Below are 22141 nucleotides of genomic sequence, written 5' to 3' on the forward strand. Positions count from 1 at the left end.
AGACACAGGACATCGGAGGTGGCCCCGCCTTTATTGCCGTGGGGACGAGTCCCGCCGCCGCCTCCGGCCCGCCCGCCCCACGCTGGGCCCCGCCGGTCCGGGCCGCTCCCGGCACTCCGGCGGTGATTCCAGGGCTCCGGAGGTGATCCCAGGATTCAGGAGATGATCTCCGTCTCGTGTCGCGCCAGCGCCGGCGGCAGCGTGGTCCCGCAGGGGCCCGGGAAGTGGAACCTGAAAGGAAGTGGCAGGCTTAGGGCGCGGGCAGCCACCGGCACATCCCGCTGCTTTACCTGGCGAGTCTGGGAACGGGAGGGAGGGAGGAAACAGAAGAGAAGGGTTTAGGCCTTGTGGGGCGTAGGGACATACTACAGCCTCACCCTTTAAATAATACGGTTTGTGTCTTCAGTGAAAATTCCACCATGGAAGAAGAATCCTCTTTTCTTATAAACAGAAACTTAATATTTCATAAGCGCTGGGGGAAAACTAGAACTGCGTTCTGGCAGCTGGACCAAAGCAGGGCAGGAAGGAGGGGACTGAAGGCTGTTGCCGGAGCAGCCGTACCTGAACCTGTTGGTGGCAGGAGTGGTTTCCATGTTGAACTCCGCGACCGGGACTCCTCTGGCCGAGACCTGCGGGGCGAACATGGCTGCAGGATACACCACGGACGAGGTCCCGACCTGCGGGCAATGGGACACAAGTCACAAGAATAGTAGGACAGCACTCACACAGACCAAACCAACCCAGCCCCGAGGTGAGGGCCCTTCTCACAACTGCATGTGCACTGAAGCCTAGGAGATCCCTACAGAAATGAAACTGAATCAGTATCTGATTAGTGTCACTGCAGATGTAACTATTTAACTTAGCATAGCAATCAGGAATTGTTTCTCTGATGCAACCCAAAGAAACCCATTTGTAACTGTAGATGGAAAAAAAAATCCCAGAAACAAAATGGCACACTTTGTCTTCAACGAAAAATAAAAACCCAACAGAACGTTCCTTCTGTTACTTAAGATCAGTCTGTAAATGGAAGACAACAGTCTAAGCAACTGCTTTGGTTAGGGATCTGGAACCTACATGGCATGTAAAACACCTTGCAAAAAAGCAGCACATTATAACTTACTTCCTTTTCAAACTGAGCATCAAAATAATTGTATTTTTTACTGTTTGAGAAATTAGAATGACAGAATGGTTTGTGTTGGAAGACACCTTAAACATCATCTAGCTCCAACCCCCCTGTCATGGGCAGGGACTCCTTTCACTAGCCCAGGTTGCTCAGAGCCCCATCCAGCCTGGCCTTGAATGCTTCCAGGGATGGGGCACCCACTCTGGGCAACTTGTTCCACTGCCTCACCACCCTCACAGTAAATAATTTCTTCCTATGTATCATCTAAAGCCACTGTCTTTCACTTAAAAGCCATCACCCCTTGCTCCTGATGAAGAGTCCCTCTCTGGCGTCCTTGCAGGCCTCTTTCAGTACTGCTGCTCTAAGGTCTCCCAAGAACCTTCCCTTCTCCAGGCTGAACAGTCCCACTTTCTCAGCCTCTCTTCATAGGGAAGGTGTTCCAGTACCCTTATCAACTTTGTGGCTCTCTGGACTTGCTCCAACAGTTCCATGTCCTTATGCTGAGGGCACCAGAACTGTCCACAGTATTCCAGAGCAGAGTAGAGGGGGAGTGAAATTCAACAGCCAAACAGCATTGTCTAATCTCTAACCCCTGTGTACTTGTTGACTTCTGAGTAGTCTGTGTGCATTTTCAAACAGAATGGTCTTTTAATGTTTTGCACTGGACACCAGAGAGTCCTTCTGGGGCTTTTAGTTCCCTCAGGGAAGCACAGATGCATCTGCTTTACCCAGGAGTTGCCACGTCCCTAGCATGGCCTCCCTGTGGGTTCAGAGCACCAGTAAGGAAAGCGCCACTCACGACCAAGCAGAGGTCACAGATATCCAGCTCCTTCTCCACTGCTGTGAGCACGCCGGGATCCAGGGCTTCGCCGAACCACACGACATGTGGCCGCAGGAGCCCCTTGCAGCCGTCCTCCTCACACCTGCCCAAACACCACAAAGGGACAGCGTCACGCTGCTGACGGGGTGCATCAGGCTGCACGGCGGCAAAGCAGATCTCATTCTCGCCTGGGCAGGTCTTACCTGCCATCATCCTCGCTCCTCCTTCACAGCCCTCCCCACACCCTCCTCTACCATGTGCTGGACAGAAGGCAGCTCATTCCATGCTACACATGTGCTGGAAGTACACATGTGCTGCATGATCCCAAGGAAGGGGGTGCTGAACAGTTGTTCAGCGCAGATACTTAATTGTGTCCTTCCCTTACTCAGCTCCTGAAGTGCATGAAAGTTAAAACTTAGCCTCCTTTAACAAACTAGCTTACAGGGTTTTAAGGAGAAAATGACCCAAAAGACAGAAGCATTTTGTTAGCCTCTTTTTCCTTAGGAATCAGATTAAAAATGTGGTGGCTTTTTCCATCTGCAACTAGCTAAGGCAAAGCTTCAGGCTGCATAAAAAAGCATCATGGCACATTCTGTGCCTGTGAGGGGACCCCAGCACAGAATTCCAGAAAAACAGTGGGTGACACCTGCAAAGTAACAAAACATTTACTGCTGTAGCATTCACTTTCTTGCTGCAATTCTCCTACTACTTCACTTACTACAAACCCCAGGAATTTGGCCACATTTCATCTTGGTGCTCAAGTACACAAAGTGCGATGCCTTTAGCACCACGGTAACTTCTACACACTCCTTTGTCTGATGCCCCTGTAACTTTAGACTCAGTTTCCTGGGGCACAGTTCCAGAGTTCTTTGTCTTCTGGGGAATGTCCTTCCAAAACAACATGAACAGTAACATGAAGCTCTGAGATGCACAAAGCATGAAGAGGTAACAGCCCAACGTACTGAGGAAGTACGTTGTCCATACGTACTGAGGAAGGTCTTCAACTGGAATGGCAGCATCTTCTGTGTCAGGATCTGGAGCCCTGTAGTTACAAAATGGAAATACATGTCCAGCTGCACAAAAGGTATTTTATATATTAATAAAAACTTAACATTCTCTAAAAACCTTCATATTCTCTAAAGCACACCCTCCAATCAAAGAATCTGCAACTTCAGCCAACTTGAACACCTCCTACAATCCTAAAATACCACACATGAGGCAGGCAGGAATTTGTCCAGAATTATCCTGAAGCTGAGCAACTGTAATAAGCTGGCCAAGACTGTCAAAGGCACGACAATTATTTACGTAACTATTTAAAGGTCTGGTGGAATGTAAAGGGAAAAAAAGTCCTAAAAAATCTTGAGTATATGCCTGGCCCATCCCCCTGCTCACTTTCTTTTTTAATGGTGAAAGAAAGAATGGATTACCCCTTCCCAGCCAACGCGGGGCAGATCGGGCTCTTGTAATTCGCAGCTACGTTTCCACAGCTGGTGCACCGAGTTTTAAATAAACTACCTGGAACACACGAAGAGGAAACATCAGGGATGAAGCAATGGCTCTGAGGTGTGGCTGTGCAGGCAGGTGGTTGTGTTTATCCTGGGCACCTTGAAGGCTGCACCTTGTGGGTAACTTACAACAGGAACACAACAGCAAAGACAGTCCCACTGTGCCACCTTGTTCTGCCTCAGGACATGAGTAATACACAGTCCCATAACATATTTTGCAGGAAAATCATAATTTAAAATATCACTGAGGGAGATTATTTCTGTTTATTGCTTTTCCTCTTACATCAAAAACATTTTCTTGAAAAAAAAAAAAAAATATGCTGGTCAACACCATTTTGCTTGATGCAAAACTCCACTCCCACAACTTCTGTAGTATTACTAACATGCTGTCGAGATGTGCAATATAGCCAAGAGCTAAAAATTGTGTCCATTTTGTAAGGAATAAAAATAACCAAAATTAAAATTGCCAAGGCTTTATCACTGGGCCCACAACTGCAGAATAGCTTGTGCAGGTTTCCTGTGTCCAAGCAAAAAAGTGGTGGTGGGAAATCCCATTTACACCTTTAGCGATACTTGAGTTAAAAAGCATCACAGTGCTGGAGGACCAGGATGGGTCTTTGTCCTGGGAGATTTCTACCCTGTGGAAGGGCCTGAGGAGTGGAGAAATGAGTGGGGTCACCTCCAAAGGACTTCCACATCCTCTTGTTCCTCCACACCTGTACATTTCCTCAGATCCCAAACCTGACCTCCAGGTGCTGCACCTGCCATGTGCTCCTCTGGCACTTTGTGGGAGTAAGGAATGCCACTGACGATGGGGAAGAGAGGGGGAAGGCCACTGGCTGCAAGAAAGAAGGGTAAGGGAATCTCAATTGTTTCCAGTCCCTTTGTCCTCCTGTAGCCAAGAACTGCACAAGTGAGAACAGGACAGAGGAAAAGCACCAGGGCTGGTGAGGCCAGGCTTGCCAATACACCCTTTATTAGCAGCAGTCTGACATCACCACTACTACACAGTGGAATCCCTGGGGATTCTCATCCCCTTTTCTAAGAGAAATCAGCCAGGTGTCACAGCCACATGAATTCAAGTGGATCTGCGGAAAACTGTGCAAGCGAGAAGGGAGAACCATTTCTTTTGTACTGTCAGAATCCATTAAAATCTAAAGATGAGATTCTGTGATCCTAAAGGTGAGCAATAAAGACAGGCTACGAAGTACCTGAAATAACTGCCAAAAGAGAACAGGGTGTTATTGTAAATAAACGTATGCAAATTATTGTAATTTTAAAGACAAAAATCTTTTCTCTCTCTGCTAATCCTACCTTCCCTTCTTCCCACTCCCCACTCCAGGTTTCCTGGCCTGTGGCAGACATGTGAGCCAACTCCTACCGTGAATTTCTAAGAGGTGCCTGGTGCCTGCCTTTCTGTGCAGCTCATCAATGTTCTGAGTGATGACCACAACGCTCCTTCCTTGCTTGCTGAGACGCTTCTCGCACTCTGCAATGGCAATGTGGGCTGGATTGGGATGTTTGCTCAGCATCACTTCCCGCCGGTAGTGGTAGAATTCCCACACACGGGAAGGGTTTCGCGCAAAAGCCCCTGGAGTAGCCAGCTCCTGCAAAAGAGGTAACAGGTTGTCCTAAAACAAAAGAAGAATCCCTTCCCCAGATGAAGCCTGCTGCATCTCTGCCATTTATACTGCTGCCTGCATCACAAGGTCATCAAAAGCAGATTATCTATAACCAAATGCAGTTGATAAGAATATTGTTCCACAGCCCTTACAAGGGTGACAAGTCAAAGTATCACATCAAAAGAGGAAATAACTTACAGCAACAGTGTGGTACATGGGTTTGCACTACACTCCAACCGTACTCTGTGCTGCCCTACCAAACTATTAGAAGCTTAGCACAAAGCAAGATGAGATATTCCAAAGCACACCCTTTTTTTGGCACCCACAACTCTCTTTTCCATGGCAGCCATAAAACTCAACGTCATGTATTTCCTTTGCTAGGAATTTCTTTTCTGCTTTAATTTAAGTGTAACACAAGCCAAATTACACCTATTGTCAAAACCACAGTCTAATGTCATGTATTTTGTATGCAAGTAAAACTGATGCTGCTTTTCACAGTAACTTTAATTTTGCCTTCTCTTTCGCAAAAACGAGGTGCAGCTCAGTCCAGCACCTCAGTGCACAATTCTGCAGACAGAGAAACTGAATCCACGTTTCTGATGCAGCAAGACCAACCTTTATAGACACACATGCTTTATTTGAATTGAGGATCACTGAGAGCAAAAAACTCATCTTTAGATTCAAACCAGTTTCAAAAATTCATGTCTCTGACACTTTTTTAGCTTAATCAGATCTTTCAGGAATGCTGCAATTAAAAACCACAAAGAAAGCAGGTGTGATTGCAGCATTTGGGGTAGCAGGTACTGACAGCATAACAGCTGCTGAAGCACAGCAGCACCAACAGGATGAGACTTATGAGGCCCCCATAGGGCTCATATTGTTGGTGCTTTCAGCTGTACTCCCACTGTCTGCTCTCACCTCCTCTCCCACCCCTGTGGCTCTCAGCACTGGCAGGATCATTCCAGCAACTGAGAACAGCCTGTGCGAGAATTGAAGAGCCTGCCCCAAAATAAAACAAGCCCTAAATAATTTTTAAAGGGTGTTACGAGACACCAAGATTAAAAGAAAACAATGAGTCTCTATCATCAGTTCTTCCTTTGGTATTTTGGTTTGTTTTAAATGCTGAAGAGATTAAAACAGGACAGGCCCCACATGGTAGGAAAACAGTGAGGGTGTCAAAAGATGAGCAAACAGCTGAACTGCAGGAAAACAAGGATGGTAGAAAGACCCAGAGCTGCCTACAAGAATGTTGTTTTTCCCAAGCAACTGATAAACTGAAGGACAGAAGCAGATCCCCAGGGACACAGAGAAGATCTGCACAGGCAGCTGCAGGGAGAGCTCTGTCCCTGCTGCACTGCCATGGAAGAACTTCCACCCTCTTCCTCCCACTGCTCCTGACCCTCCATGCTCAGTGCGTGATGGACAGAGAGGCATGGCTGCGCAGGCACGGGCCACCTGCACCTACCTGGGCTTGCCACTTTCTCCAGAAGCCTCCAGCCCCTCTGAAGGTGGGGACGCCGCTCTCGGCACTGACCCCGGCTCCGGTGATGATGGCGATGTGCTTGGCCTTGGCAAACACCTCTCGGAAATCAGCCATGTCTGTGCCAGGGCAGGGAAAACAAGGAGTTGTTCAGGCACTCACGTCCTGACCTAAGAGGCTACACTTACCCATCCAGAAATGGCTTCCATACACACCTCCCATCACTTCAGTTTCAGAACACCTACTGGTTCCTGAGCTTCTGTATGTTGGAATTTAAAGGGCAGTTCCTGGAGATCCCCAAAATATGTGTCTGAGCAGGCTCAGTAGGGCAACATGTGCTAAACTTGATTATAGTCAATACTGGAAAGGCAGTGCCTTTAACTAAAACTCCACACTGGATGCTACCCCAATAACAACTGTTGGCACCACCACCCAGGAACAGTTTGATTCGTAATTGTTACTTAAGATCTTGAGATTAAAAAAATTAAGTTTGTTTTGTTATTGTTTTTATTTGGGTTTTTTTCCCCACAAAGTATCACCTTCAAAATTAGGGTAATATGGGAAAACACACTTTCTTTTCAGGCATTTTTCCTGTTTTCTAGGTTTGCAACTGTATTTTATGTTTTTTAATGTGTTATTCCCACCACTTTTCCCTGCATGGTAGTTTGGGAAATAGACGGAAATTTTTCTTTGCCTTTTTATGTGAGTCAAGACAAGATTAAAAAGGAATAGGTTAGCAACAGACAGACAAAAAAAAATCTCTTGCAGTTTACCTCAGATATCAGTTTTAAAGCAACACAGGTTAGAATCACAAAATGGCTGAGGTGGGAACGGACCTCTGGAGATTGTCTTGTTCAAACCCCTCTGCTTAAGCAGGGTCAGCCAGAGCAGACTGCCCTGGACAGTGTCCTGCTTTTGATATCTCCATGGATAGAGACTCCATAACCTTCCTGCACAATTCAATCCATTGTTTGACCACTCTCACAGCAGACAAACACCATGGGGTGTTTTTATGCAATGAGAAGATGTCCTGGAGCCTTCATTGCCACAAGGGCTCATCACTGGCTTAAGGCCAACATGGTGCCTACTGGATCCCCAGGGACATTCCTGCCCAGCTGGTCACCCAAGCCTGTCCTAGTGCCTGGGGCTATTTCTTTCCAGGGGCAGGACCCTCTGGAGTATCCTCCCAGCTTTGTATTATATGGAAACTTGCCAAGGATACACTCTGGTCCATTGTCCAGATTATTAATGAAGGTGTTAAACAACACTGGCCTCAGTACAGACTCCTGTGGTATCCCACGAGTGAGCAGCCTTCCGCTGAACTTTGAGCTGCTCACCACCACCCTAATCCTCACAATTTACTAGGTGGTCTTTCAAATAAAAACCAAACCAAAACTACTCCTTCCCCCCCCCGCCCACAAAAGCCCACCCAAAGGCAGGAAAGCTCCTGTAGGGAGAAAGAGCCACTGGAGAGGTCCCAAGAGCCACAGCACAGAGCCACCGGACCGGGCAGAGAACGCTGCTATTCTAATGCCCCACCTACTGCTGCAAACCAAACTCACAAACCTGAATGTGTAAAGCTCCAAAGCCAAAAGCCCTCCCAGCCAGGTCTCTGGCAGCAGCCAAATGCTGATGCTCAAGGCAGCAGAAAATGCAAGTTTGCCCCGGCTACCTGACATTAGGGAAAACTCTGTGCAGTTTTCAAGTTAAGGCACATTCTCAAATTGAAAACCAAAACCAAAATACCCCCAAACAAGTGAAAAGAGGTCAGCCTTAACTGCTAGCCTGAAGAGGGCTCCTGGGGTTACCCAGCTCCTGAACTGTTAGAAATGCTCAAGGCTCATTATTGTACAAAGAAATGAGGAATTAGTTTTATTACTCATTAGCATTATGAAAGGGAAATACAATTAACCATTGCATAGTTAGTATAAACATTAAAAACGTGTTGATGTTGTAACCATGCTGACTGCAAGGGTTTTTGGAACTATACAGTTGTAGAAAGGTAATTTTACTATTCTGGGGGACAAATAAAGCAACTTCACACTGTTTTAAACATTTTTAATTAAGCCATGGATTTCACCTAGCACACAAAACCTTCCAGCACTTCAAATCCACCTTAAAAACCTGTCCGGGGTGCTAAAGCAAACAAATACACGTCTTACTTGAACTAGGACGGGCCATTTCCAAGCAAAACTTCTGTTTCTTTGAAGACGAGGCCTTAAGTCCACAATGCACTTGGGAAACCAACCTTCTAGCGGTAGATTGAAAGAGACACATCAGGATCCCTCGGAAGTGTTTCACCTGGGGAGAAATAAACCAAACATAAGCGGCCCAGCCACGGTGCGTATTTCTGCCAGCTTCCCGTCAGGGGCTCTCCTTGAAGAACCAGGTGCGAGCGCTCGTCACGGTCTCCTCCTGCACCTGCAGAGCAGGGAATCATCCCCAGCCCGAGACCCTGGGGCCGGGATCACCGCTTTTGTCCAGGAGCGGGGAGATCAGCCCCGCTCCAAAGCAGGCCTTTCGGCCGCCAACTTACGCGACGCTTCCGAACCGCGCAGCTAACCCGAGGCAGCTCCCAGGACCCGGCTGCCCGCCGGCATTTTAAGAAGAAGGGGGGAAAGCAAGGGACGGAGCCGCGGCGGGCTGCGAGCCTACGTGCATCTGCCGGCCCGCAGAAGGGCGAAGGGGACAGCGCGGACAGGCGGAGCCTCGATGAGGGGGAGGCGGAGACCGCCGGGCGCTCAGGTCGGGGCTCCGCCCGCCCGCCCTCGCGGCTGCCGGGCCCTCACGCAAGCCCCGGGGCCGCGAGTTCGCGGCCCGCCCGCTGCGACTCACCGCGGGCGGCGGCTGAGGCCGAGCCGTGCGGTGCCGCACGTCCCGCCCCGCGCTGCGCCGCTCCGCCCGCCCGCGGGGAAGGGGCCGCGGTGTTAAGGAGGCATGGATGCTTGGATGGATGCACTGGAGGCAACCGCTAGCCGCTTCCCGGCGTTGCGCCGTCCCTGCGCCGTGCCGGAGCGCGCACGTACCAGCTGGAATGAAGCGCAAATAGGTCAGGAAAGCTGGATGGCTTTCCAGCGTCATCCCTCTCTGCCATCCACCCTCGGGCACTCGCAGTTTACGCGTTCACGGATGAAAACTCCGCTGCACTTGGACAGCACACTTTTTTTTTTTTTTTTTTTTTTTTTTTTTTTTTTTTTTTTTTTTTTTAATGAGAAAAGCTGTTTTTAGCATGTTTTGCTGCATAAAGAAGGCAGCGCCTGCTCTCATCCAGTCGCCTCCTCTCCACCCTTCCCCAACAACCTTAAATCATTACGGTCCTTTTCACTCAGAGGTTTTGACACATTTTCCCCCCTCCCTTCGGATTCTGTAAATTACCAGCTAAGCAGGGGAAGCGGCCCCCAAAACACGTACCCAGAGAGGGGAAAGGCTGAAAGGCAATCCCACCGTGCTCTTTCAAGTCCTCCAGCAGCCTGTCCAGCCCCGGGCAGCTTCTGTCTCCCACTCCGTAGGCACAGGACGAGTTACCTGAGCGAGTTCACCTGAGGGCAGGGCAGGGAACAGCCAGAGGCTGCTCCCAGGGGCTGGCAGCCGACGTTTCCCTCATTCCAGTGCTCCACGGCCCTTGTTATTGTTTACAGAGTACCAGCACTCAGTACTCTGCCTCCAGCTGCAAACTCGAAGGAAGGAAGCCTTTGGTGGGGGAATGTTGACACAGCGAGTGGTGCTGGCTAAAGGCTTGTGCTGGTCCTTGCTGGGCTGTCACAGCTGCTCCCTGAGCGCTCCGTGTCTCCATAAAGGCAAGCGTGCAGCTCCGAAAAACACATCGTACACTCAGAAAACAAGGTGAAGGCCAGCGTGATCTTACTTAGCATTCTAACGACCCTGATGTCAAAATTCATTAATTCTGTGCAGATTGGAAAAACAAATAGGATGGCAGGTTTGTTGAATGAGGGATTGGCTCTGCATAACATTATTCAGTATCATGATTGGTGTTTGTTTTTTTTTTAAATTGAGATCTTGCTACAGACTGTACACTGTGCTTATTAGGCAGCTGCTAGTTAATATTAAAAAGAAAAAAAAGGAATTTGCAGTTGCATTATCACCACAGTTTTCTTCCACTCGGAATCCAAAGTTCAAGACAGCAAAATCCTCGTCTAACATTGCTAACAGGGAAAAAATAGTTCTGTTTATGTACTAGAGTGTGGAGGAGCACATGAACGAAAGAGCTTTCATCTTCCCATCACATCATTGCACCCCTTAGCTGTGCTCCTTCTAACTTTACATCAACCCAGAGCAGGGCATGCTAACATGCAAGGTTTGCAAAAGTACAGGTCTTTTAATAACAACAGAACTCACAATGGCATAGGTTATGTGAAATGGGTACAGAAGGACACAAGGTTGGCTTGCTTTGGTCTCTTTGGCATATACAGATTGCCTACTCCAAGAGCACAATTATCCCAGGGTTTCTGAATGAATCAATCATGCATTCTGTATTCTCAGCAGTCTGAAACAATGAAGAGCCCAGCTGATGCTGGCCGATGCTAACCTGGTGTAACTACTGCATGTGTGCCATAAGAAAATGGCCACATTGATTTTCAAAATTGTTTGTACTGGTCCTGGACAAATACGTTAATGCCAATGTGTAAGTAGATTTCCTAAAATGTTTCTAAAGAGATTAAAGTGACATCTAAACTTAACTTCAAGACACTGGGGTGTTTGGCATTGATACCTGGCGTGTTCCACAATCATCTGTGCCCGATAAAATAATTCTGCATAAAATCTTTTTCTATTAAAGTAGTCTCCTCCAGGAGCAGTGTCATTAATGCAGTGAGAGCAACTCACTGTGGACACCAGAAGCATGAACTGTTCTGCAAAGATACAAATTTCAAAATCAATTAACACTTAAGAATCCTGTCTTAGAAGGGACAAAAGCCATGGCAAGGGCAAGTGCACTGCGCTCCACAGCCCCTCCTTTCACTGCCTGCTCCAGCACATTGCCCTCCCAGCTGCCAGCAGCTGAGGCCTTTATATATTTAGCAATGATCCTCTCTTGTCTGTCTTCCGGGAACTTGTCCCATCTCCCCTTGACCCACAGGATTCTGTTCTCTGGCAGGAGTTTCCCAGCTCCGCTCCCTCTCCTGGGAGGGATGGGGAAAGCAGAAGGTGAGGAATGAGTATCCACAGGGGCTGCTATTCTCCTCTGAGGCTCAGTGGTAAGATGGGTTCATACCATCTAGTCGTCCTCTCCAACCACACTATCCTTCAGCATTTTTACCAAGTCCTTTGCATCTGAGCAGCACCAGCTAGAAACAGCTCCCTCTTTGAGCATGAAGCCTAATTGTACCAAACACAATGAAAACATTTTTTTTTTAAATCCCAAGTAAACAGTCTGTATTCTAACACACAACAGGTCTGCACCAATTAAATACAGTATGGCAGTATATAAATTACAGCTCTTTACAGTAAATAGTAAAATACGAGAGTCCGCTTACTGTACACAACAATCAAAGAAAGAACAGCAGCTTTTCAGTAAGGTCCCAGGTATCTCAATCATTCACTTGCTAAGGAACAAAGAAAAGATACAGCAGGCCATTCACTTCACTCATTTTTTACCATGTTGCTTTACAAATATCCAGAACGCTTGTACAGGCATCTACAATATCTACATGTGGAACAACCTTCTTAGGAATTCATGAGCACCAGACATAAATCCCTCCATCATTCCCATTATTAAAATAAACTTTACAGATTAAAATTACTTTAGCAGGTTCTATTTCATCTTGATAATAAACCAGCAAGTAACAAGTGCAAAGTTTGCAGTCATGATCCATTTACTGCTTCTTTATTTCCCATTTCTCCCCACCCCGCACCCAAAAAATCCCAAACCCCCTAAAAACCCAGAATGTTGTCCTCTCACACCCTTGCAGTAATACTGTTTCTGCAGTCAAACTGCCCAGCTGGCTTTTGCTAACATGTGAAATGCCAGACTCATAGCTTCAGGCATCGTCAGTCATCCCAATGCCAAGTCAGCACAGTGGCAGGCCTCAAGGAAGACAAAACATATGAAGCAGTTGGATATTTCAGTGTGCTTAAACACGGAAGGCTGCACGGTGCCCAGTGACTGAAAGGAACATGGCACCGAGTTACTAGTTAAAACATTTACAATAGAAAGATATAAACAGCAAATATGTCAGTCTAAAACAAGTTCTTTGGTAATTAAGAACAGCGGTTGTGTTTTTTTAAAGAATACGGATTCACATCCTGGTTTTTCCTCAATAAAATATCTTTTGTTGTTTAAAATATATCTCCCAAGTTGTTGCGTAACAAATAGTCCAGTACCTCAGTTATCTACAATCAGCTTTTACTGTGTTTTAGTGTGCAGCCGTATCTGCCCACTGGCAGACAAACTATAGATACACATTCATATATATATAATATATATATTATTTATAAAAAATTAGAGAATTAAGTCAAGGACTCTAGAGAATACACATTCCATATGGACAGGTTAAAATGTACAATAGCTTCAAAAATCCGTAAAGTTTTCTACACAGTGATGCGTGTAGTAAGTGCAAAAATACTGCGGTTTAGTTAATCCAAGATTTCCTGTTTTCCTGTTTCCTAGAAAAAGCAGAAGCCGCTGCATCTCCTGAATGGCAGAGGACGTCTCCTCCTGTCTTGGGAGTGGCTGATGACCCTTGAAGCACAGAACTTTTCCGTTTCTCTGAAGTGGAAGATGCCTGAGACCGGGAAGTGCTACTCCATTTCCTTGCGGGAGCTGGTGCTTTGCTGAGGCGCCCGGGACGAACGAAAACACCGTGTCGTGGTTTGCAGTGGAAGTACTCTCTGCCTTTCACAATTCCATCATGCTTCCCTTCAATGGAAAGAAATGCACAGGATTAAATGCTGCTGCTGCCATTAGCGCATACAATTGAGGTGGTGAAGTGTGAATAGCTTTGGTTATCTATCAAATAGTCAAGATTGCTCCCGCTGAGTGACGGAGCCAGATGCTCGCCATACACTAGGGAGAACAAAACTTGGAAAGGAGGGCTTAAAATGTGACCAAAAAAGATGATTTTCTAAAATATTTCTTTGTTAACTACAGTTTAATGAGACGAGCATGTGTTCATTTTGCGAAATAAACTGTCCTCAAAACCAATTGTTTGCAAAGCTTAAAACTTAGCCGGAGAAAAACTTCTGGCATAAGTGATGTTACATATTAAACTACTAAAAACATATTTTGAAATGACTGGAAGCATTTCTATAGAAGTTTCTTAACATTTGCAGAGCACTGACTTTTTCTGACCCCTCTGAAGTGAAGTTACAGAAAACCTGTGCTCTGGAATTCATCTTTCCCCAGTGGAAAACAACAAAAATCTCTAAAAATAAATCTCTAAAAGTCACTGACAGCAAACCTATCTGACAAGTGATGCACACTGTTAGTACTGTTCATGAATGCATGCACAATGTTTTAAAAGTAATCTGCCAATTTTAGGTTTTGCTTGTTTCTCTGATCTGTAAAAACAGATGGGCACCAATGGGGAACAACCACAACATGTAAAAGCAGGGCTTTCAGACAGGTAAAAATGGATCAGAGCATCCCTATAACCAGAAAGCCAATTATTGGGTGTATTAGATACCAAGCTTCATGAAACAGGAGGTACTTCCCAGGACTGAACTGGACAGAATGATTGCACTGCGACTTTAAAAATTGGTCACACTAGCTGCACAGATAACGCAGAACACATTTAGTCTTACCCAGCTGAACATTGAGCTCAACTCCAACCCAGATTCCAGCTGAAAAATCCACCGTTCCAACGTATCTCACTGTGCCCATCTTATTACTTCCAACACAGACTTGCTCGCCCACGGCCACCCAGCTCGGCAAGACATGGGCTTGATCTGCAGAAGCACCTTCTTCACAATCAGAACCATCCAAGTGGTCCTTCGTAATAAAATCGTCCACAGAAGCGTCGGGGTAAGTCTCAGGGTCTGAAGTGTCTTTCACCAGTCCAGAACAAAAAGGGCTTTCCACAGCATCCGCGAGCCAGTTGTCACCTGCTGCTGCTGCTGCAGAGCTCTGCTGGTCCGTGCACAGGCTCTGCCCCTTGCCAGTGACTCTGAGGGGTGACTCCAAGGTGCTCGCTCCGTTAGAGAACAGAAGGGAACACGACTGTGGAACTGTTGAGTGGTCAAAGTCCTTCCCATCTTCAACGCCCATGAACTCGGTAAAGGAGTGATCTTCCAGAATGTCCGTCGTGTGCTCAACTGTCACCTCGCGTGCTGAAAATTCAATGGTGTTTTTGCCATCCAAGGAACTTCGAGCTGAGAGGGATCCAGCTCTGGATAACTGCTGAGAGTCTCTGTCAGTGGCACTGAATGACAGTGGTACTTGCTCTGTTAAGGCACTGTTTTCTTTCAGTGGCACCACAGGTAACTTCTCTCTCGCTAACTCCTTTTCTGACTCTTGACATTCCTTGTTTAAAGAAGATTTTAAATCATGTGCAAGGGATGATCCCGAGGGATCACTAGAGTCCAGCTCCTTGGAGTGACTGGCTAGCTGGTCTGTGCTATCACTACAGGGAACAAGCATGTCAGACAGGGTGGCATTAGAGGCACTGTGGGAAAAGTAGCCACTAGTGATGCTGCTAGTGGTGGGGCTGCGGGACACCTCTTTGTCGAGAACACGTGAGCTCATAAAGTCTGATTTAGAGGAAAACCACTCCCTGTTCTCCAGGCTAGCATTGTAAATACTGAAGTCAGCAAACTCCTCCGGTACATAAGGCCGGAAATTTTGACAACTTTGTGGACTTATCAGTTTCTTATTAATGGCCTCCAACTCACTGTCTTCCTCCTCAGAGTCCTGCAAATGAGAAGAAGAATTAGGATTAGGAAACTGTGAGGTGGTTTCCGAAATAAACTAACCATCCTTGATTTTTTTCCTTTCTGAGCATGGAGAAATATGTACCTTTAATATTCTCTTTAATATTCTTTATTCTGAAGAATGGAAGACACCATTGAAAAGAGCTGCTGAAAACGTATCCTATCTACTCTGAGCTACTCAATTTTTAAAAAATAAATTGTAAATAGTTCAGAAAATATAAACCAATAAAAGGAAAGTTACATATTTTCATACACAAACTTTTTTCCCATGATTTAGACTAATTAAATCTACTGAAGGTATTTTATAGAGTTAATTCACTACCTAACAAGATAAACATAAATATGAATGGTAAAGGCCTTAAAGAGTCCCTACTGCAATACAGGTTATTAAAAACGTTGGGATTACTAAAAACTTTGCAGAGTGGGATTTTCTATTAACCTGATATCAGTGAAGCTAAATAATTTTGTTTACCCCAGCTATCACAGCTGAATATGTTCAGGATGTTTGAATATACAAGCAAAAAGATAAAATATTACAGCAAATCTTCAAGGAAGCATTTGTAAGCAGATATGTACATGTTTGGAGGGAAATAAGTGACACTAATCACCCTAGCAGAATTTGGAGGTGCCTCCCTGAATTTCCCCTTGGTGATGTGTGGGGATGCCCTGTGACCAGACCACAGATGTGGCTTTCACAGAGTCCATCTGAAGCTGAGGACTTCAGTCTGTAAAGATGAATCTGAGAAAGACTTCGGCAACATGGTTGGGCTGCTCCCCCAAGACAAAATACTGCAGGCAGGACTCTACATGGATGCTTTTTTAAGTACTTCCTTCATTATATACATATATGTTTTCATTTACACACATATATGCAGGTATAAACATTGGTATATGTATACACACATATATAGTAAAAATGGTTAGTTTACAGGAAATTTTTACGAGAAATAATTGTATTTTAGGAAAAATGAGAACTGCTGAAGTTCTTTAAAGAAACTGTAGCACCCATTGTTTCTCAGTTCCTTTATCTGCATTACAGATTTCAAATTCTGATCAAGGCCGATCCTGTGAGATATCTGAAGTACCTTTCAGGATGCTTTCAGACACCTGCTGTGATTCACCAATGCAAAAGGAAAAGCAGAACAGTTAACCAGATGACCACAGAGTACCAACACATCAGTTTAAACATCCTCTTGAAAAGGTTTTCTCACTTCAAAGTAGCCAAGACTGCTCAAATAACTTTGTATAACAAAACTTCCAATGCCCAGACAGGAAATAGATTTGCTCAGCTTGCCCATGTCAGAATAATCACAGAATTGTTTGGATTGGAAGGCACCTCTTGAGGTCAATTAGCCCAATCTCCCTCTGCTCAAGCTGGGTCAGCCAGAGCAGGTTGTCCAAGACAGTGTCCAATTGGGTGGATTTTGAGATCTCTACAACCTTCCTGCACAACTCATTCCACATTCCAGTGTTTGACCCCCCTCACAGTAGACAAAGTGTTTGCTTGTTCCATCTTGTGGTCAGATGGAATCTCATGTGTTTTGGTTTGCCTCATGTCCTGTCACTGGACACTGCTGAGAAGAGTCTGCCTTGGTCCATCAGGCTTTTATACATTGACAAGATGCCCCTGTGACTGATCTCCTTAAGGCTGAACAGCTCCAGATATTCCAACCTCTCCCCATTTGTCAGACAGCCCTTATCTGTAACAAGGTCTCATGTCCATTCTTACCATGTTCAAACTCATAGCAAATATAATGCAGTGTTACTCATGCAGAATGGCCTCTTAAGGTGACTCAAGATTTTCAATAATATTAATTTTTTGTTGGCACAGCTATCAGTATCTTAACAGGATGTCTCTACTTGCCTAAGTATATCTGACAAATCCAACCACATTTCTGATTATTAATATTTGATCAAGTAAAGCCTTGGAATCCTTTGCCTTCTAATTTTCACGACACTCTCCAACAGAGTATTTCTCATACAGAATTTGGATGAAGGCTTTAGCCTGCAATTATTTATTTCTCTGAAGAGGAGCAATAGTGTTATAAAATGTTGTAAGACTACTGAGTATTATTTATACTGTTGAAAATCTTGCTACTTACATCTGAAATCCACAGTTCCTTTAAAAGTAAAGGAAAAAATTAATACCTGCTTTACTGAGACTATGACTATCCTTCCAAGCACTAAAGCCTTATGCAAAGCATCTTTTTTGCATATTGAGGATACCAGTTGCTCACCTCTGAGGGATGTTTTCTCAATCATTCTGCTTACTTCTTCCCTTTTACCAATTTTATTTGTGCAAAACTAAGTTCTGTTCTGTGTTGAACCTTATAGTCTGGGGGGGGGTTAAACATAAAAACTGAGAGTTTATCAAATATACTTTATAAAGTTGAAGATTATATATGAACTGCAAACTAATAAACATTTAACGAAGAAAGTATTTCTAGTCAATACTAGCTAAATGTCCCCTTGAGACCAAAAGGTATTTTTATAAGTGCTCTCGTGTCTCCTTTGAAACTTGCAAGATTCCTCATTTGACTGAAAAAACCCCACCTTGGTGGTGTCCCTGTTCAGAATCAGACTGGATAAGAGGCTGTAACTGAGAAATGGTTCTACGGACATACAGACATTGGTTAGTGATTAGGAAAGGCCAAACAAGCAACCACATTGTCAGTCATGTGCCATTTCAGGGTTATCTGTCATCATAAGTACAAAAGCTAAGCTACAGAGAACCAGTCTTCTTATTAGAACTTGGGCTATGAAGAACACTGCAAATAGGTGAGGAGACATCATCTTATGACAAACAAAAGATGCCCCTGGTGGGGACAAGACATATTTCCTTTCAGAGGTCATTTTAAAGTTTCCTGATTGGGAAATTCCACGAACAAAGCAATTTCAGAGTTTTAAAAATTTCTGTGGATGTGAGATGGGGAAAAAAAGAAATAAGGTGCTTCATACAGCTCAGGCTATTGGTATAAATAAAAATAAAATCTTTGAAAAACTGGTCAAGAAACTTCAACAACTTCCCTGGGATGTAACAGAATTACTATAATGAAAAGCAGATTTAAGAACTGGTAACAGAAAGACCATGACAGCAAGAACTAATGAGACAAGACTATATATCAAGTTCTAGAAGTAAAGAAGCAAAATAAGCAAGAGCACAGAGCAGCTTCCCTACACCTGCTTTGCATCTGCATTTTCAAATCCCTGAATTACACCTCTCAAGTAACCTCAACAAGTTAGTTCCCATTTTACTAATTTAAAAATCAGCAATACTTATCTAGTGGTTGCACCACAGGTGCCTCAATTTTTATTTCCCGGTAGAAAGGTTTCCTCTTAGCAAATCCTCCCTTAAACATGTTAATTATTGACAGTATTTAAATACACTTAATATGAAAACATTTAATCTGACCTTAACATAGGTCACTGTATTCCTGTATTATATAGAATATGCCCCTATATCATGCTGTTTTGATATAGCTGCAATATCAAGCATGTGTAAGTACTCTCTGAAATTTCAGGTTGAATGCTCTATTTCAGGCCAACTAAATAAAATATATTTTTTGTTAACTGTATTTTCCCGCCCTTCCTTTGGCAGATGTGTTTTGAATTGGAATGATCGGAATACTTCAGCCTAGGTAAAATATAGGACTCACTGCAGCTCTGAAAAACGGGGTAGCCTGGGAAGCCTACATCCTGCAAAGAGTTCTTTCCTAAAGCAATAAAACCCCCAGAAGCATCCCTTTCTAAACACAACACCCTAGGCCGTCTGGGCTACACGCAGTAGCTTTGTCAACCTCCTCCCCACTAGCAGCTGCTCCTTCTTGCCTGTCTCCCCAGGACCCTCAAGGGTCTAAAAAGTCATCAGACAGAGGACTAGGTCCAAATGAAAAACTCCACGGTAGTCAAGCCATCAGCTGGATGGATCAGTTCCCTGATCTGATTCCCTATGCAACCAAACAAAAAAGCTGCATTAATACAAGGGAGAAGTCAGGATGAGTCAAGCAGCTGAGAACTGAAAGAACACCTCTTTCTCTGGTCCTGTTGGCTACAGCAGGTTTACAGTGTTCAGTGAATTAATTCCCTTCTAGTTGGCAAAGCCTGGTGGCAGGATGTTGCCTTTTCCCAGCTCTGAAAGCTTCTGTGTGTCTGTGGAAAGCAGCAGAGGCAAGTGCCTGGGTTAATTCAGGGCATGCATGGGGTGGGACTTTGTTTTCACTCAAGGGATTAAAACTGCCCTCAAGTTGCTATGGAAAGTTTTGTAACAATTTATTTTTCAAGGGATGTTTTTTCAACCCACTACAAGATTTTTTTCTTCCAAATACCTTCATGCTATTTTGTATCAGTGACTCAGTGCAAGTCAGCACATCAGCTACCTTATGGAAAATTAACATGATCAAGAATAAAACAGCTGCCACTCAAACCCAGCAGCCAAGCTTCAAATATATACACCAGAACACCCAGGATACTTTGGTCTAACAACTGACAAAACAGTATTAGAAATACAGAACAGGTTTTTTTTATGGCTTGGTTATATGATAGGAATGAAGATAAGTGTTGAATAGAAGAACCCATCACTAGAATTTTGTGAAAAAGTGTCCCATAGGACTTAGAGGAAATAATTTGCAGGTTCTGAATTTTAAATCTAAAGCTCTGATTAAAGCAAGTATTTGCAGCCATGTTCCACAGCCCCAAAAACCATAATACAGCAGAAATGATGATACATCTTTTGTTGAGGCAGCAGTGAGAAAAAGATTTAGCAAGTGAAGATTAAAACAAAAGCCCTCCACCTCAATTTCCACCTGAATTATGATGAAGACAGGCTGCAGGTTAATTAAGAGCGGCAATCTTATTTTAGTCATATTGCTTCCATGTCAGGCAATTATAAGCTTTTATAGTGTACCCACACCTAAATGCACGGTTACTTACACCAAATGGGATCATTCCATTTACTCTGGGGTATAGTCACAAAATCTAGGTAACATACAAGGTATATTAGAGTGACAACAGCATGGCTCACTAACCCATCCTTTACTTGATCATTTGTGCCCTGTAAATACTACAGCCTCCCCTCTCCCCCCACCCCACAAGACATATGACATATAAACATTAAAACCCAAAACAGAAACAGAACACCAAACCCCAGTAGAGTTAGTTCCAGTGACAGAATGCATTTGCAAGCCAGGCAAGCAATTGTTACAACCATAACCTACAATCAGTCACAAGTGGTTATTTCCACCTCACAACTACTTCTTCCTGCTGGAGTAGCGTGAGTGCCTCAAGCCCACCACCAGGCCTCGAGACAGAAACTGGTACAAAACTTACAATCTTCTCCTCAGGCATGCTGCTGGCCCTGCTTCCTGCAGGCACAGCACAGCCAGCACAGTGCACCTGCGATGGAGGCATGCTCTGCAAAGGTTGAGACACACAACACATCACACAAGCCACAGCTCTGACCACGGTGCTAACTGGGCACCAAGTCAGAAAGGTGTGAAGATGTGATGAAGGTGAAACATCCATGCTGGCCATACAGACACCAAAATTCAAATTAATGGGTAGGGGAACTCATGCGGTCCTCCCAGAGTTTGAGGGTGAGGAATAAAGGCCAGAATTACAACCACCCCAGAATAGTTTCATAGAATAACATTTCATCTATTAAAAAAACCACACCAATATCTTACTGAAGAATAAAAAGAAAAAGGTGTAAAGGTAGTAAAGCAGTTACTGCTACTCTAAAATAGAAGTACCCTGAAATGGAGAATACATACCAAGAAGTAAAAAAACTCCAAAATCCACAAACCCTGTATTCAGGTAAAAAAAAAACAAAACTCCAAAAAGCAAAACTCCACCAGATACAAAGAGTGACCTGAATACTTTTACCAGAGAATTATAAAATTCTGTTGCAACAGATGCAAATGATTTGCCAAGTACACAAAATCACTCCATCTCCTTTAAAAAAGCAGGTGCTTTTCAAAGATTACCTCTTGACTAAGTAGAGGTCGGCTTTCAAGTGGGGTCTTCCTTTTATGTTCCTCTTTCACTGGCATTAAGGGCTTGAAAAACTTTGGTGGCTGGGGAGAAAATGCTTTAAAAGGGCTGGTCATTAAAGCATGGGAATTCTCTGCTACAACACCTAGGCAAAAAAGCAAAAATAGTGTATTTCAGTTCTTCATATCCTGACTACAAGATCATATTTCAAAACAACTGAAGGTTAAGCCATGCAATTGACAAAGCTGCTGGCTACAGAAAAATGTCAGTATTTAAGTATTTAACCACTGGCCTAGGCATGAAATAATGCAGAGCTCAGTGAGATCCTCAGAGAAGCCTGGAAACAGAAGGAAAGCAGAAAACAGCAGTATTTGCCCCTTCCATTCTGAGGCTCCAACATTTCTCCTTTTCATCTCAGTCATAAAACCAGTGGGAAGTGTCCTTGAAAATAGAACTGAGAAACTCTTTGCTTCCTGTGTCTCACCTGACCTCTGCCCACAAGACTGCAAATCTGCCCTGTAACCAAGCCCAGAACAGCCAGCATGATAAAAAAGGAAATTATAAGCAAGGAAGCAATGAATAAACCCCCAGTCCCACTTTATTGCAGCAGTATTTCTACCTGCACTGCCTGGCAAATGTGACCTGAAGGAAACAAGGCACTTGTGACACATTGACAGGCAGGCACAGACAGTATCCACATATCATATAAAGTACCTGTCT

At 44.5% G+C, this 22141-nt stretch overlaps 2 protein-coding genes across 7 annotated transcripts in view; both read right to left on the bottom strand.

Moving 5' to 3' along the window:
- Positions 1 to 12: 12 nt before the first annotated feature.
- Positions 13 to 9411, bottom strand: SIRT5 (sirtuin 5). Of its 2 annotated transcripts, none has more exons than XM_041475474.1 (9): positions 9206 to 9411; positions 8713 to 8851; positions 6536 to 6669; positions 4830 to 5055; positions 3371 to 3458; positions 2932 to 2985; positions 1923 to 2046; positions 562 to 677; positions 13 to 231 (listed from the first exon to the last, which is right to left on the bottom strand). In XM_041475474.1, exons 1-9 carry the CDS (start codon positions 9209 to 9211, stop codon positions 156 to 158), a joined length of 963 nt encoding a protein of 320 aa, XP_041331408.1. In that variant the 5' UTR covers positions 9212 to 9411; the 3' UTR covers positions 13 to 155. The 2 variants fall into 2 exon arrangements, with proteins under 2 accessions (XP_041331408.1, XP_041331409.1); XM_041475475.1 differs by having other exon boundaries at positions 9087 to 9304.
- Positions 9412 to 12142: 2731 nt separating this feature from the next.
- Positions 12143 to 22141, bottom strand: part of KIF13A (kinesin family member 13A) — a 103747-nt gene continuing 93748 nt past the window's right edge. For 4 of the 5 annotated variants that reach the window (XM_041475316.1, XM_041475315.1, XM_041475314.1 and 1 more), the window contains 3 exons: positions 21415 to 21566; positions 14309 to 15413; positions 12143 to 13424 (listed from right to left, as the gene is read on the bottom strand). In XM_041475316.1, the coding sequence (XP_041331250.1) occupies positions 13138 to 13424; positions 14309 to 15413; positions 21415 to 21566 (1544 nt within the window). In that variant the 3' untranslated portion in view covers positions 12143 to 13137. Of the gene's footprint in view, positions 13425 to 14308; positions 15414 to 20758; positions 20843 to 21414; positions 21567 to 22141 lie in introns of all 5 variants that reach the window. The other variant, XM_041475317.1, reaches the window with a different exon arrangement.

The sequence above is a fragment of the Pyrgilauda ruficollis genome, unplaced genomic scaffold (genome assembly GCF_017590135.1).
Source record: "Pyrgilauda ruficollis isolate IOZ18807 unplaced genomic scaffold, ASM1759013v1 scaffold35, whole genome shotgun sequence".
NCBI classification, from domain to species: Eukaryota; Metazoa; Chordata; class Aves; order Passeriformes; family Passeridae; genus Pyrgilauda; species Pyrgilauda ruficollis.

What these genes read in the sequence shown, in the direction of transcription:
- SIRT5 (XM_041475474.1), bottom strand. An exon ending in GCACCTCTTAGAAATTCACG is followed by an intron (nt 3,459 to 4,829) that starts GTAGGAGTTGGC and finishes CGTGTGTTCCAG; the next exon opens with GTAGTTTATTTAAAACTCGG. An exon ending in TCTGTGACCTCTGCTTGGTC is followed by an intron (nt 678 to 1,922) that starts GTGAGTGGCGCT and finishes CATTGCCCGCAG; the next exon opens with GTCGGGACCTCGTCCGTGGT.